At 35.2% G+C, this 17752-nt stretch overlaps 1 protein-coding gene across 2 annotated transcripts in view; it reads left to right on the plus strand.

The window, feature by feature from the left end:
* The window catches only part of dock5 (dedicator of cytokinesis 5), a 67603-nt gene that overhangs the window by 39940 nt on the left and 9911 nt on the right, over nt 1–17752 (plus strand). For both annotated transcript variants that reach the window (XR_001636990.1, XM_016520441.1), the window contains exons 33-47: nt 697–782; nt 1615–1771; nt 1936–1976; nt 2071–2161; nt 3750–3869; nt 5542–5631; nt 7839–7943; nt 8470–8611; nt 9779–9860; nt 9937–10021; nt 10918–11004; nt 11688–11864; nt 12082–12165; nt 14431–14568; nt 15818–15984. Coding sequence is in view for 1 of the 2 variants with exons in the window: in XM_016520441.1 (XP_016375927.1) it covers nt 697–782; nt 1615–1771; nt 1936–1976; nt 2071–2161; nt 3750–3869; nt 5542–5631; nt 7839–7943; nt 8470–8611; nt 9779–9860; nt 9937–10021; nt 10918–11004; nt 11688–11864; nt 12082–12165; nt 14431–14568; nt 15818–15984 (1652 nt within the window). In the remaining variant the exon portion in view is untranslated. The remainder of the gene's footprint in view (nt 1–696; nt 783–1614; nt 1772–1935; nt 1977–2070; nt 2162–3749; nt 3870–5541; nt 5632–7838; nt 7944–8469; nt 8612–9778; nt 9861–9936; nt 10022–10917; nt 11005–11687; nt 11865–12081; nt 12166–14430; nt 14569–15817; nt 15985–17752) is intronic.

The raw sequence follows: 17752 nt of genomic DNA on the forward strand, positions 1-17752 counted from the left end.
ACATGAACATTTAACTCTCTGAAAATAGCAAATCCTGTATCACAATTGGGAAACACACACACACACACACACACACAAATACACTTCAGTTTTATAAATAATATAGACAAATAAATAATGAAAATAAAAATCGAGTTGTTTAGTCATCAAGATTATCAGTCATCTGATGACAACATCATTTGCGTGTGCAGTGAGTTAAGCAATGACAACAGTCAAAAAGGTCTTTTGTGCTCGCTGAAATGTGCAAATCTAGTATCCCCAATAGGACGTATGCAAAAACATTTTTAAAGAAAAATAAATAGATATAAAAAAAAAAAAATTCAAAAATAAAGTTGTTAAAACGGATCAAATATTTGATGACAGCTCAGACTTTTTATAAGTCAAACAAGTCTCCAGTCGTCTCTTTTGAGAGTTTTTTTCTTATAATTAAAAGTGATGCATCATAAATAAAGGTGCACACTAGTTAAGTGTACTATATATGACAATTTGACTTATTTTTATGCATCGTTCAATATCTATTTATCGTTACACCCCTAATGCTAATGCCAGTCTCTGTTGGAATCAACTGTGAGTGTTCACTTTTTGTGCATGAGTGACATGAGTTACTGATGAGGGTCCATGTCTGTTAAGATGCTGTCTATGTAGGCTTCTATATGATGGTCAGAAAGTTTGATGAAGCATTGATGTTCTTTGCAGTTTGAGAATGAGTTAATCACAAAACTAGACCAGGAAGTTGAAGGAGGCCGCGGTGATGAACAATACAAGATTTTGCTGGAGAAAACGTGAGATTTTCCTCTCCTCTTACCATGTGATGCCACTCATATATTATAAATAATATATGTACTTTATACTTAGAAAAGTAAGTTTTCAAGTTATATTAAGATCACTGTCGGTTGTCTGTAAACTAGATCTGCTGTAAAAGGGGCGAGCTGTTTATGCCCATTGCTTGAATGTGGACATGTTTGCATTTGTGTCACTGTCTATATGCTATTTAATGTAAAATAGTGCAAATTAATGCCAGTGCATCTTCCCTGCTGCTGTAGCACTTTAAAAAATTTACAAAACTAGTACATTTGTGTTCCTCTTAAAAAGGTTTAGCATTTTTGCCCCATGTGACATCCGTACTTTGTATTTTTATACTCTCAACACACTTATATTTTCCTCATTTTTAAAATACTATATAGTATATTTCTTCTTTGCGCATTTGAATTATCTTTGACTTAAATTGATATTTTAGTATTTTGAAGTGTCGTGTTTTGGTAAAAAATAAAAAGGTTTGCTTATTTGCAGATTAATGCATATTAAAGGGTTAATTCACCCAAAAATGAAATTAGCCCATAAATTACTCACCCTCAAGTCATCCTAGGTGTATATGACTTTCTTCTTTCAGATGAATCCAGTCGAATATTTGCACTAAACTTGTGCTGACTATTCAGACTAGTGCTGACTAGAATAAATTTTTTTTTTTAAGTACATTAAAAATCAAATGCTTTTATACTTTTACTGAAGTAAACATGAAAATGTAATTATTAATACTTTTTTACTGGAGTAATATTTTATTAGGGTATCTGTAATTAGTTTGCGTACTTTGCTGTGTGTGTGTGTTGTGTCCAGGCTGTTGGAGCGCTGTCGACGGCACCGGTATCTGTCTCAGTCCGGTGAGGCATTGGCTCTTCTTTTAAGTAGTCTGCTGGAGAACCTGTTGGCTTACCGCACCATCACCCATGATGAGAGCCCTGAGCTCCGCATGAGCTGCACCGTCAACGTCCTGGTGAGAAGCAGACCCTGTGAACTCAAACACAGCTGCAGTATTTATAAATATTCCTTATTATCTGCTCAACCTGCTGAAAAGACCAGCAAGGATCCAATAAGGGATAAAAGATGTTTTGAGACTTTTATGAAATCACATCTCTATCTTCTCTCTCATGTCCACAGAACTTTTACAAAGAAAAGAAGAGGGAGGATATTTATATCCGGTAAGTGTTTTAGATTATTAAAAGTTATTGTCTTGTTGATAACACAAATATGAATCTGATGCATGCATCTATACATCTCGTGGTCTTTCATTAGGTATTTGTACAAGTTACGAGATCTACATCTGGACTGTGAGAACTACACAGAGGCTGCCTACACTCTGCTGCTCCATGCCGAACTGTTGGAGGTTTGAACTCTTTTATTATTAAGATTTGGGTTAAGGTTAGATAGAGACATCTAGGGATAGATAGTGGGTAGGTTAAGGTTGGAATACTCTACATGACTTTTGCTCAGGTTTTTGCCCCAAATTATAGTCTGGGGAAGTTGACGCTAGTTGTTGAAAGTCAGAGCCAGTCTGCAGATTTAAGTTGCCAGATTGCATAGAAAAACGTGTAGTGTATGAGAGTCCCAGACTCTGATTTTTTAGCTTCAGACTATGAATCTATCCAGTCGGAGGATATCAAGCATGTTTGATATTTTGAACCGATTTTAGAACACATATTGTTTTTATTTGTCATGCGTCTCCTAGCAACAAGGCGCACGTTTCTGCATGAGTTTGTTGTGATCGGAATGACTTCAAAGTCTGGTAGTGTGTGATCCTCGGTCATTTAGTGTATGATGGCCAGTTATTCCTCTGTGACTATTTACAAAGTTGGCAAGTGTGTGATGCCTATCGTTTTATCTGTTCACATTTTAACAGTCGTGTAGTGTACTCCAGCCTTCTAGGAACATCTAGGAAGCAGGGTGACTAATGGCCATTATAATGCAGATATAGTTTATAATACACTGACAGTCAAAATTTAAGACACATTTATTCTTTACAGCTGTTTTTCCATTTATTAATGAAGTCATCAAAATAGAAATAACTCAAATGGGAGTATCAGAAGTATGTAGTGACCAAACAATAGGCCATTTAAAACTTATTTAAATAAAATCAAATGAAAACAATCTTATATTTGAGCTTTTTGAAAGTATCCATTATTTGAGCTGCTTTTCATTCATTATCTGTTCTAATCATCCATACATTTTTTTTTAAAATTTTGTTAAAAAACATATGTAGGTGCAATTCATACTAGTAATTACAAACATTACTGTCAAAGCCTTTAGATTAAAATGTTTTGAGGTCATGAGTAGGCATGTGACAATATCATATTTTCTAAAGCTTTAAACATGACGTATGGTATTATCACAATATTATACAAAAAAAGTTAAAAACAAGTTAAAATAAGTTAACAGCTCTTTTCAAATAAAAACAACCTTAAACCTTTTAATACAATTAAACCAGCACGTCTAGTCATAAGAACCAATTTCACAAGTTTGACTCATACTGTATAATAAAATGTAATGACGACAAATGATACATATGAAATTGTCTGACAGAAATACTTTCACATTTTCACATCACGTATACATTTACATGTATTCACAGTTTGCTTCAGAAATATTTGAAATTGAGTTTTTCCATTGACAAGGATGTCAGTAGATTTTGGAAATGACACAACCTCTGTTCTGTTTTTTTAACGAAGCAGGTACTACGATTATCTGAAAAACGAATGAAAGTCAGTTGTTACCCTCCCAATCTTTATAAAAGCCAAACATTAAGCTTGTCAGTCCTCAAAATCGTATTATTTTAAGTTAACTTAGTCTGCTTGCATTTGAATATCTGCGCTGAAAAACCTGTTGCCCTTGCAGCGTGTTCCTTGAAGTTGCAACATAGTTTGGTGATTATGAGATCAGTGAGATTAGCATGACTGAATCTTGCATTCTCTTTCTAGTGGTCCGACAAGCCGTGTGCACCCCACCTGATCCCATGGGACGGAACTCAGGGGTGGACGCAACAAGAGCTAAAGGAAAGGCTTTTTCAGGAGATAATGTGCAATCTGGACAAGGGCAAAGTATGTATTTAGCTTGTACATCTAATTTCAGTTTAATTTAAAGACACTTACATGCCATTTACACACAGTTTTTAGGGTAGTACAACTGTAAAGAACAGAAATGTTGCTATTTAACTACACTACCATCACAATTTTGGGGTTTGTAAGATTATTTAATGTTTTTGAAAGAAGTCTGTTATTCTCACCAAGGCTGCATTTATTTGGTTAAATGAAATAGAGTAAAATTGTTAAATATTATCAGAATTTTAAGCTGTTTTCTATTTTAATTGAAGGTAATAAGAAAGTAATTTTAAGTCATTTATTCCTGTGATGTCAAAGCTGAATTTTCAGCATCATTACTCCAATTGTTACGGGGCTGACAAGACGTGAGATGTGCGGATCCATGTGCAAGCTTTATTAACAGCAGAGGAGGTCAGAAACACAGGCAGGGTCGAACAGTGGCAAACAGGTAAATGGCGGGCAAGACACAAGAATAATCCTAGGGCTAGCGAAGGTCAACGAACGGCGAACAGAATCAAAAGGGCGAGACTAAAGGGATGCATCCAGGAAAACAGGCAAAGATCAGAAACCGAGAAAACAGACAAGGCAAGACTAGGCTAGGCTAGGAAGCTAAAGAGGGCTCTGTAGAGTAGCTATCACTACTGGCGATAAGCGCATACAATACTCGGCAGAGAATGGTTGTTTGAGTGAGTGTATTTATAGTGAATGTGTGATTGATGACAGCTGTGTGCAACAAGTGCTGTGTGCAATCAGTGCAATGGCTGATGGGATATGTAGTCCGGGATGACATGCAACAGTTTGTGTAGTGCGTGAGTCACTGTAATGGAAGGGTGACCTCTGGTGGTGATTGAACGGAAGTCCATGGACAGGATTCATGACACCAATCTTCAGTGCCACATGATCTTTCAGAAATCATTCTAATATGCTGATCATTGTTATTTTAGTGTCATTGAGATCCTATTATAGTTTTTATTATGTTGTGTCATTTCTGAACAATTTTTATAAATTTTTGGTTTTTGGAAAAATAAGAAGTGTTGCCTTGGCAACTAGATAAAAATAAAATACATTTTATTTTGTTTCAGATAATGTTTATTTTATTTAAAAATACATTATTTATTTATTTATTTTACTGGTTTTAGTTTTAACTAACTATAATAACCCTGATGCTGATTTGGTGCTCAAGAACCTTTTTTTAGGATTCTTTTATGAATAGAAAGTTTTGAAAGAACAGCATTTATTTTAAATTGAAATGTTTTGTAACATTATAAAGGTGATGATACACAGGGGTCACATTTTTGAGCAATGTTGCTGTGTAATGTTGCCGTCAGCGGGCAACAAGGTGAGACACAGGACCCACGACCGGTCTAAAGTATCCAGATAGAAATTTGTTGCCCATTCTCAATGGGAAAGTGTCCAAGTAACATTGCTTAAAAAAGTTGCCCCATGTATCATCACCCTAAGTGTCTTTACTGTCACTTTTGATCAATTTAATGCATCCTTGCTGTATAAAAGTATAAATTCTTCAAAAAACAAACAAACAAAAATATTGGTTTTAAGCACTATAAAGGAGACTCACAACAGAATATTTAATAACACAATTTTGTTGCTGTCAACACGTTTTCTCATCCATTAGCCAGACTCTGAGCTTGTTTGTTTGCTCTTTTGTCCACAGATGTGGGAGAAGGCCATCGAGATGGCCAAACAGCTTGTTAAACTTCACGAAAACCAAATGTTTGATTTCATAGAGCTCAGTCAACTGCTGGTAAGACAGACGTGTCAGAATTCCCTATTGTTTCTTTGTTAATGTGATCTGAAGGTAACGCCACAGACAAACCTCCCAGAGCTTCTGCCAGAGCAGGAGATGCTCTGTGATGTACAAACATTTTAGCGAGACAAGCCTTGAGCTCGTCTCGATTCACGCTCTTCATATTTATTCACGTTTTGGGCTGGTAACTCATAACTCTGTCTGCTGGGTAGCAGCCGTCACTCTGCACAGGAAATAAACATAGCTATTTGCAAGCAAGAGGAGGAAGGAAACTCTGGTGCGATTACAGCTACTGTAGCAGTTACACACTCTCCTCTCAGTGCTGCCCTTGGCTCAGTGAAGTTCTCACTTGGCAGCTGACTTCAGTTAGATCAGAGAAGTTTGCTGTTGGTGCTGATGAATTGGGTGGACAACTGCTTTCAACTTTTTTTATGTCCTGTGGTTCATAAAATGTACAGTAAAAACTACCGTAACTTAAAAGGATAGTTCACCCAAAATGGAAATTCTGTCATTTACTAACCCTCGTGTTGCTTAAAAAATCATGTTGATTCTTCTGCATAAAACATAAGATATTTTGAAGATTGTTGGTAACCAAACAGTTTCTTTTCTCATTGACTTCCATTGTATTTTCCCACCATACAATCTACAAAATGTCTTTTTTTTATGTTCCACTGAGAAAATGGTTGGACTGTCCCTTTAAATATGTTTAAAAACACGTATTCTGTCATCATTTACTCATCCTTATGTCATTCCTAATTAGTTTGATTTGATTAGATTTTTTATTGACGGAGCAAAAATTAGATATTTAATAGAATGTTCAGGCAGCACACATTTTGCATACATTTAAAGTCAATTGGGAAGCTGTCAAACTTCATAAATGACAAAACACAGCATTAAACCATACATGTAGTAAGAGTTGTTTTAGTATTATTTATAGTATTTATTAATATTTTAATATTTATTTCATTTTATTTGATATCTGTATTTTTATTTTATTTGATATTTGACCTTATATTTTTTTATATTTTCAGTTTTCATTGTAATTTTAGTTTGTGTTAGTAATTTTGTTATGTGCTTTTGTCATTTTTATTAGTTTTTGTTTCATATAGCTTAAATTAATTTGTATCTCACTTGTAGTCATTTTAGTAAAATTATTAATTTCAGTTAGTTGTCAAGGCAGCATTTCTAATCTTTAAAAATTTCAAGGGTACATTTTTCATTGTGGTATAAAATTTCTGCTTTATTTAAATTAACAAAAATATGTTTAATAGTTTTAGTTATCAAAAGCAACACTGTAGTACATACAACTTGTATTTAATAAGTAAACCCTGAAAAGTCACCAGCATAACTCCTATTTATGTTCACATATATTGAAACAGATTTGAGAGCTGGTGTGAAGGAATCACAGTTGCAATGCCATATATAACAACAGAAGAGCCACATGGTCTGAGAGGTCAAAGTCAGAGAGCCACATTTGCACAGAAGGGTTCTAGAAAATTGTGCGTCCTAGGAATGGGTGAAATGATTCACAGAATCTCAAGAACATTCAAAATTATTGCCAATAATTGCAATTCTTCAGGGTTGCCACAATTAAAAGTGTCACATGCTGTCCAAAGCATTATTTTCAGAGTTGTACGAACAATTTCAACAATTTGAAAATTTTTAATGACTACTAAGACTTTGATTATTATTGACCTCTTAAAATAAGCTACTAAAAGGATCATAAATGTTGGTCCTTTCCAAGTGAAGGACCAGGGGTTAAGTGCTTTGATCAAAGGCACTATGGGGGCAGATAAAAGTAATTGAAGTTGACTGAAGCCTTTGTGTTAGCAGGATTACGTGCAATAGGGTTCAAACAAGTTATGCATTTGTCAATTAATGAACAGTTTTTGGAACCATCAGACATGGTTGAATGTTGGCGATATTAGTGGGTATTTAGATTTACCTCACTTTAAGCTGTTGCATGACTTCATAGGAATTGCATTGAAGTTCACAAGCACCTCATTCACCTTCATTGCATGAATAAGAGCATCGTGAATACACATAAATGTCTCATTTTGTGTCATACGGGTTTGAAATGACATGAGGGTGAGCAAATGATGACAGTGTTTTCATTTTTGACTGAACTCTTCCTTTTATGCTTGACTTTTACATGCCTCAACTGCAAATTCAAATGAACAAATACCAGTTGTTTTTGTACACAGAAACAGCAGGCGCAGTATTATGAGAACATCATGCACGCAATGAGACCCCAGCCTGAATATTTCGCAGTGGGATACTACGGACAGGGTTTCCCGTCCTTCCTCAGGGTGAGTGAATTTTAAATTTTTTAATGGCTTTAATGAAACCGGAATGAGGAATACGATTTTCCAACGACAACTTGGAGAGCTTTTCCTCCATTTGTTGCACAAATGTCTAATTTTCTGTTGTTTATGCGGAGTGAAAAATCTGTAAACTATGGATTAAATGGTGACACAAACATGCTGGCAGGGTCGGCTCGATGTTTGGCATTTCAGCGTCAAGCATTGCCAATGGAAAACAGATATTTTGATTACAGCTCTCCCCAAAGAGCTCTCTGAGTAATTGGGTTTTAACAAGAAAATACTACTTTTGTTTTCACAGTCAGGGGTTTGGAAACCCTGGCGCTACTTTTACAGATACAAGAGCCCCTTAGAAGTCTAATGAAATGAAAGGCTTATTATTGGTTGTGCATGCCAGATATCAAGCCATGGATATCACTCGAGTAGAGGAAGAAGCTTATAGTTAAAGGTTGCAGCAGATCATGTGGTCTTTCATACCGTCTTCATCAATTTTTACTCTGCCTGTTCCAAACAGAACAAAATGTTCATTTACCGTGGTAAAGAGTATGAGTGGCTGGAGGACTTTAGCTTAAAGCTGATGTCTCAGTTTCCCAATGCAGTGAAGATGACCATCACATCGCCCCCTGGTGACAACATCTGTAACTCACCCGGTCAGCGTATCCTTTACTCTTTAGCAAAATACTGATATTGTAGAAAAAAACGGAGTAGAATATTCAGATTTTTTTATTTTATTTTTATTTGAAATTATTTTTATTAATTTTTTTATTTTTTGTGTACAAATTTACGATTAATTACATTAACATTCAAAAGTTTCAGGTATTTTTTTCTGGTATTTATATTTAAGAAATTAATGTTTTTATTCAGAAAGGATGCATTAAATTGATCAAAAGTGACAGTAAAGACATTTATAATAATGTTGTTCTTTTGAACGTTCTATTCATTAAAGAATCCTGAAAAAATGCATTGTTTCACATATTTTTCCACAAAAATATGAAGCAGCAAACCTGTTTTCAACATTAATAATAAGAAGAAATGTTTGTTAAGCAACAAATCAGCATATTAGAATGATTTCTGAAGGATCATGTGACACTGGAGTAATGATGCTGAAAATTCAGCTTTGCATCACATGAATAAATTACATTTTAAAATATATTCAAATAGAAAACAACTATATTTCAAATTGTAATAATATTTCATAATATTACTTTTTTTTTTTTTACTGTATATTGGTCGAATAAATGCAGCCTTGGTGAGCATAACAGACCTTTTTAGAAAACATAAAAAATCTTACCGACCCAATAATTTTAAATGGTACTGTATATTTACATATATTTAGATTTATGATGGATAGAATGCATAGATTAGTATAACTTTTATTTAAAAATGTTTAAGCACTTGTGACACCTTTAAAATGTCTGAATGTGATTGCGTTGGATTAAAGAATATCAAAGCAAATGGCCTTTATTTTAAAGGATAACACTTTTAAGCAAAACATTTCACAGAAATGTTTAGTTGCTGCTTGTCTTGATATTTTGTTATATAATGCAGTGACATTCAGACATTTTTAGTTGTTACTCTTTTATAGCCACTGTACATTTAAAATCACTTTTTCTGCAATCTGTTTTAAGATCCAAAGGTCCAAAATGATGCAGTGAAGTTTTTGCATCAAGTACTAAAATGCTTGCTTTGGTTGACCTACTGACCCCAAACTTGTGAATGGTAGTGTTTGTGCTTCAAATTAAACAAGTATTGCATCCGAATGCTTTTTGGGGCCAAATTGCAGAAATGTGAACAGTTTTCTACCCTTAATCAATTCTCCGCAGATATTCAGTGTTTTATGGTGAAGCCTGTCCTAAACTTACCTTCACAGTTCAAGGACAAGGAACTTCCTGAACAAATCCTCAAGTATGAATCCACACACTTGTCACGATTCACATCTCTTATAAATAATGCTCTTGTAGACCTTCTGTTGTTTTCTCAGTTATTACAGGACAAACGAGGTGGAAAAGTTCCAATATTCAAGACCGTTCAGGAAAGGAGAAAAAGATCCTGACAATGAGTTTGCTGTGAGTTATGATTTATATTGTTGGTGTTATCGCATACAGGCATGCAAACATTGAACAAATACTGAAGTGCAACGGTTGACTGATAAGGCAGATGAGGATAATTAGGGTGAATGAAAGTTGATTTCAGATTAAATTGGCTGATATTTTTCTTATAGCATTGTTGACATTCTATACATATTTTAGCATGTATCAGTCGAAACTGTTAAGCAAGCTTCAGGTTAAAGTGTCAGACTCAAACCCCGCTAGTGAATGGATGGTGGTTTTCATCAAAATTGTTTGTGACCTGCAAGATCCCAGTCATGACAAACCTGAACACTCTGTTTGAAAAAAATTGCTAAAAGTGGAAGAGTCATTAAAATAAATGAAATTTTAGGTAGTTAAGTAGTTCATACAACTATTGCATTGACTGTTGCTTTCATGATGCTTTTTTTTTTTTTTGGCCGTCTTTGGATCTTGGCAGTAAGAATTACTCTCTACTTTTTATTTTTATTCAAGCTTTGTAATATCTTCTACCTAACATGTCTTTTTGTGTTTTATGAAAGAAAAAAAAAAACATAAGTATTTCTAGTTTCTGCTCCGTTTTAAGATATTTAATAGGTTAAAATGTTTTAAATGCAGTCTCTATGAAATTGTTTAAAAATCCATATCCGATGTCTTTTAAAAATGCTCAATTGTCAAGCCCTGATGATAATGATTTCGATAACCCTTTTAAAAGAAAGTGGACGCACGCGAACACTGAAATATCGCTTTTATTGCCAATAAAATTGAATGTTGTTGTGACCGTTTCACTAGAGCCTGTAATTCAGCCCTATATAATTATTCATAAATGGAGATGATTATCCTTCAGCTCTTGGAACCCTCTGTGTAAATGTGGCTCTCTGTCTTTGACCTCACAGACCATGTGGATCGAAAGGACCACCTATATCACGGCATACTGCTTCCCGGGAATCCTCAAGTGGTTTGAAGTGAAATCCATGTCGGTGGTGAGTTACTCGTCCTTCTCCAAACAATCGAAAACCGTCTTTTATTGTTAAATGTCAAATGTGTCTATGAACACAAATACTGATTTTAAAGACATCATGACATCAAAATTAATCCTATTCACTTTCGTCACAAATGTACCTTATTGTGCGCATGTTACTCTCTTTGTAATCTTTTATCAAATTGTAATGAATTTTTCTGCCTCTTCAGTAATATTTCTGCTGATGTAATGATATTTAAGTCTGTAGATATGCTGTTTTATGTCTTTCTCATAAATGTACACTTTCAAAAGTTTGAGGTCTTTTTTTATTTATTTAATCAAAAATACAGAAAAAAGCAGTAATATTGTGGAATATTATTACAATTTAAAATAACTGTTTGCTATATGAATATATTCTAAAATGTAATTTATTCCTGTGATGCAAAGCTGAATTTTCAGCATCATTACTCCAGTCTTCAGTGTCACATGATCCTTCAGAAATCATTCTAATATGCTGATTTGCTGCTCTATAAACACACAATAGAAGTCTTTTGTAACATTAAAATGTCTTTACTGTTACTTTTGATCAGTTTAATGCATCTTTGCTGAATAAAAGTATTAATTTCTTTTTAAAAAAATGGGTAGTGTATGATCATAATTGGATTTTATAATCATAATCCATCGAATGTTGTTACTTGTTTGTAGGAAGAGATCAGCCCTTTGGACAACGCCATAGAAACAATGGAGCTGGCCAATGAGAAGCTGAGTAATCTGGTGCAGCAGCAGGCGTGTGACCGCTCTCTTCCTGTGCACCCCCTCTCCATGATGCTCAATGGAATCGTGGACCCAGCTGTCATGGGTGGCTTTTCCAACTACGAGAAGGTTAGACTTTCTCCTCTTCTGCTGCTTCTATTAATTTAACCAAAAGAAGTCAAGCCCAAATCAAGCTATCCACCTGATAATACTGACTGAATCAGTCAGATGTGCTCCACAGTTCCTCTGTATCTTTTCTCCTGGTCAAATATGAAAAATTGATCGAGGCTTTAGGTCTGCTGGAGGACTGGCTGATATTAATTGAGATTTTTGTTTCGCCCCTCAGGCGTTTTTCAAAGAGGCCTACATGAAGAATAACCCCGACCACCTGGAACGCATTGAAGTCTTAAAACACCTGATCGCATTGCAGGTGACGCTTTTGCAGATCTGTATTGTGTTGAAACATTTAAACAATGCTTAATATATCCACATAGGTGTAGGAGATATGACTAAAATTTTACACCATGGTAACTGTATCACAATAGAAAAAACTGGCTTATTCACTATTGTTCAAAAGTTTGTGGTCAGTAAGATTTTTAATGTTTTTATAAGAAGTCTTTTATGCTCGCCATATAATATCAAAGATACTGTAAAAACAGTAATACTGTGATATATTATTACATTTTAAAATAACAGTTTTCTATTTTAAAATGTAATTTATTTAAGCTGAATTTTCAGCATTATTACGCCAGTCTTCAATGTCACATGATCCTTCAGAAATCATTTTAATATGCTGATTTGCTGCTCAATAATTTTTTTTTTTTTCAGAATTGTTTTATGAATAGAAAGTTTTTCTTATCATTAGAAATGTTTTTATCATTTTAGAAATGTTCAGTTTTTTACTGCCACTGAATACTGAAAAAAAATAAAATAAAAAAATCATACTGACCCAAACTTTTGAACAGTAGTGTATATTAAACAACCAATGAATTAAATACTTTAATAATAGGTAATTTGTCTCATTTGATTATGTTCTCTTTGTATCTGAGATGCAAAGCAAAAGATTATTCATCACAAAAAGTATTTTTTATTTTATTTTATTTAAATCAAAATGTCTATTAGCTTTGAAACCATACATACTCACCAGCCACTTTATCGGGTAAACCTTGCTAGTACTGGGTTGGACCCCCTTTTGCCTTCAGAACTGCCTTAATTCTTTGTTGCATAGATTCAACAAGGTGCTGAAAACATTTCTCTGAGATTTTGGTTCATATTGATATAATAGCATCACACAGTTGCTGTTGATTTGTCGGCTGCACATCCATGATGTGAATCTCCTGTTCCGCCACATCCCAGAGGTGCTCTGTTGGATTGAGATCTGGTGACTGTGGAGGCCATTTCAGTATATTGAACTCATTGTCATATTCAAGAAAGCAGTTTGAGATGATTTGAACTTTGTTTCATGGCACGTTATCCTGCTGGAAGCAGCCCTCACAAGATGGGTCCACTGTAGTCATAATACTCAGAAACAATACTCAGGCTGTGGCATTTAAACGATGCTCAATTAATGCCAAGAGGCTCAAAATGTGCCAAGAAAACATTCCCCACACCATTACACCAACAGCAGTCTGAACCATTGATACAAGGCAGGATGGATCCATGCTTTCATGTTGTTTAGCCAAATTCTGATCCTACTATCACAGCAGAAATCAAGACTCATGAGACCAGGCAACCTTTTTCAAGTCTTATGTTGTCCAATTTTGAATTGTAGTCTCAGTTTCCTGTTCTTAGCTTACAGGAGTGGCACTCGGTGTGATCTTTGCTGCTGTAGCCCATCTGCTTCATGGTTCGACATGTTGTGCATTCATAGATGCTCTTCTGCATACCTCGGTTGTAACAATTGGTTATTTGAGTTAGTGTTGCCTTTTTATCAGCTCAAACCAGTCTGGCCATTCTCCTCTGACCTCTGGCATCAACAAGGCATTTTCACCCACAGAACTGCCACTCGCTGGATATCTTCTCTTTTTTTTTTTTTTTGGCCCTTTTTTGTTAACCCCAGGGATGTTCTCCTCTGACCTCTGACATCAACAAGGCATTTTCACCCACAGAACTACCGCTCACTGGATATTTTCTCTTTTTTGGACCATTCTCTGTAAACCCTAGAGATGGTTGTGCATTAAAATCCCAGTAGATCATCAGTTTCTGAAATACTCAGACCAGCCTGTCTTGCACCCATAACCATGCCACGTTCAAAGTCACTTAAATCCCATTTCTTCCCCATTCTGATGCTCAGTTTGCACTTCAGCAAATTGTCTTGACCATGTCTGCATGCCTAAATGCATTGAGTTGCTGCCATGTGATTGGCTGATTACATATTTGCAGAAGCTGAAGAGGTGTGCCAAATAAAGCGGCTAGTGAATATACTGTATGTGCTAATGCAGAGTTGGCCAAATTAACCTTTAACACATTATATCTGCAAATATATCTATTGCAAAATCTCTTGATACATTCATACCGTTACACTGTATAGTTGTTGCTTTGACACAGTCTGTATTGTTAAAAGCGCTATATAAATAAAGATGACAGTATGTTTTGTCATATTGAAATCAGGTACTGTAAAAGCATCAAAGTCTTAAATTCAATTGAGTGTTAAATTTTGAATGCTCAAAAAGCTTTAATGTCCTTTCCGTCTCAGATCCCGCTGCTTGATGAGGGGATTCGGATCCACGGAGAGAAATCCACAGAGCAGCTCAAACCCCTTCACAACAGACTCGTCACCTGCTTCCAGGACCTGCGTGCTAAAGTGGAGAAACTCTATGGTGTCATTACTCTAGTGAGTCTGACGGATTCGACTCAAATCGAGGGATCTGTGAGAGGCAGACAGAGGGATTGCAGTTTCTGGGAGGAAATGTTTCAGATCTGAGGAAACGATTCATACGGGATATTGTCTAACTTGTCTAACAAAGGAGTTTTGAAATCAGCTAAGACAACACAAGGTTCATTTTCGTGAGATTGTAGACTACGTAGACTACATCAGATCTGCTTTAAAGAAGTGACTGTTGTCATTGTGTCAGGTTTTTGCTATACTTGCAGGTTCATTTGGTCCCCACAACATAGTAAAGCCTGCACTTTGTAGTCCCTTCATTAAGATGTTTTTCTTTGTGTGGTCCACTAAAGGAATAATATCTTAAAGGTGAAGCATGTCATTGTTTTGATGTTAAAATACTTTCTCCCATCCCGGTTTATATGCAGAGACAACTATAAGCAGTTCTTATTAGATGGCACACACCTCATCCCTTAATTTTTGCCCCAAATGAATGAATAACTATTAAAATCAGACTTGTTGTGCAGAAGCATTCTATTGCTTTACTTGGAAATTTTTACTTTAAGCACTTTTTACTAAGCAAAAATCCCACATACTAACACTACAGCTCAAAAGTTTAAAGTTTTTAAGATTTTTAAATGTTTCTAAAGGAGTTTCTTACACTCACCAAGGCTGCATTTATGTAATTAAAAATCTAGTAAAAACTGTAATATTGTGAAATATAATTACAATTTAAAATATCTGGTTTCTATTTCAATATATTTTAAAATGTAGTTTTTTCCCTGTGATGCAAAGCTGAATTTTCAGCATCATTACTCCAGTCTTTAGTGTCACATGATCCTTCAGAAACCATTCTAATTTATTGATTTGCTGATCAAGAATAATTTATTTATTATTATCAATGTTAAAAACAGTTATGCTCTTTAATTTATTTTTTTTGTGGAAACACCGATACATTTTTTGTTCAGGATTCTGAACAAGAGACATCTTTTGTAACATTATAAATGTCTTTACTGTGACTTTTTATCAATTTGATGCATCCTTGCTGAATGAAAATATTATTTTCTATAATAAAAAATCTTACTGGGTGGGGCAGAAATTAGATATTTCATCTTTAATAGGGAGACTAAATAATGCCAAACTTGCATTTATAAATGCTTGACTTTGAGTTAGTCTGTTTGAATTGAATTACAGTAGAAGTCAATGAGAGCCATGTTATGCCTTAACAAGAAATGTGTTTGTGCTTGTGTATTTCCAGCCCTGCTCTCTGACAGAGAAGAAAAAGAGTCGCGTGGGGTCGATGGTGATGCCGTACATCATGTCCTCCACTCTCAGACGGATGTCCACTATCTCAAACGCCTCCTCTGGACACTCCACCGGCTCAGGCTCCTCCGACGGAAACTCCTCCAGACCTGCTTCTCAGGAGTCAGTATCCACTGCGTCCTCTTCTCTCATTCCTAGAAATAAACTCCCTTGTTTTCAGCATTTTTTTTTTTTTGGACCATTCTCTGTAAACCCTAGAGATGGTTGTGCATTAAAATCCCAGTAGATCATCAGTTTCTGAAATACTCAGACCAGCCTGTCTTGCACCCATAACCATGCCACGTTCAAAGTCACTTAAATCCCATTTCTTCCCCATTCTGATGCTCAGTTTGCACTTCAGCAAATTGTCTTGACCATGTCTGCATGCCTAAATGCATTGAGTTGCTGCCATGTGATTGGCTGATTACATATTTGCAGAAGCTGAAGAGGTGTGCCAAATAAAGCGGCTAGTGAATATACTGTATGTGCTAATGCAGAGTTGGCCAAATTAACCTTTAACACATTATATCTGCAAATATATCTATTGCAAAATCTCTTGATACATTCATACCGTTACACTGTATAGTTGTTGCTTTGACACAGTCTGTATTGTTAAAAGCGCTATATAAATAAAGATGACAGTATGTTTTGTCATATTGAAATCAGGTACTGTAAAAGCATCAAAGTCTTAAATTCAATTGAGTGTTAAATTTTGAATGCTCAAAAAGCTTTAATGTCCTTTCCGTCTCAGATCCCGCTGCTTGATGAGGGGATTCGGATCCACGGAGAGAAATCCACAGAGCAGCTCAAACCCCTTCACAACAGACTCGTCACCTGCTTCCAGGACCTGCGTGCTAAAGTGGAGAAACTCTATGGTGTCATTACTCTAGTGAGTCTGACGGATTCGACTCAAATCGAGGGATCTGTGAGAGGCAGACAGAGGGATTGCAGTTTCTGGGAGGAAATGTTTCAGATCTGAGGAAACGATTCATACGGGATATTGTCTAACAATTTCTTTCAAGGAGTTTTGAAATCAGCTAAGACAACACAAGGTTCATTTTCGTGAGATTGTAGACTACATGAGGGAGGACAGATCTGCTTTAAAGAAGTGACTGTTGTCATTGTGTCAGGTTTTTGCTATACTTGCAGGTTCATTTGGTCCCCACAACATAGTAAAGCCTGCACTTTGTAGTCCCTTCATTAAGATGTTTTTCTTTGTGTGGTCCACTAAAGGAATAATATCTTAAAGGTGAAGCATGTCATTGTTTTGATGTTAAAATACTTTCTCCCATCCCGGTTTATATGCAGAGACAACTATAAGCAGTTCTTATTAGATGGCACACACCTCATCCCTTAATTTTTGCCCCAAATGAATGAATAACTATTAAAATCAGACTTGTTGTGCAGAAGCATTCTATTGCTTTACTTGGAAATTTTTACTTTAAGCACTTTTTACTAAGCAAAAATCCCACATACTAACACTACAGCTCAAAAGTTTAAAGTTTTTAAGATTTTTAAATGTTTCTAAAGGAGTTTCTTACACTCACCAAGGCTGCATTTATGTAATTAAAAATCTAGTAAAAACTGTAATATTGTGAAATATAATTACAATTTAAAATATCTGGTTTCTATTTCAATATATTTTAAAATGTAGTTTTTTCCCTGTGATGCAAAGCTGAATTTTCAGCATCATTACTCCAGTCTTTAGTGTCACATGATCCTTCAGAAACCATTCTAATTTATTGATTTGCTGATCAAGAATAATTTATTTATTATTATCAATGTTAAAAACAGTTATGCTCTTTAATTTATTTTTTTTGTGGAAACACCGATACATTTTTTGTTCAGGATTCTGAACAAGAGACATCTTTTGTAACATTATAAATGTCTT

Source organism: Sinocyclocheilus rhinocerous, unplaced genomic scaffold (assembly GCF_001515625.1).
Source record: "Sinocyclocheilus rhinocerous isolate Xijiao unplaced genomic scaffold, SAMN03320098_v1.1 scaffold990, whole genome shotgun sequence".
NCBI lineage: Eukaryota > Metazoa > Chordata > Actinopteri > Cypriniformes > Cyprinidae > Sinocyclocheilus > Sinocyclocheilus rhinocerous.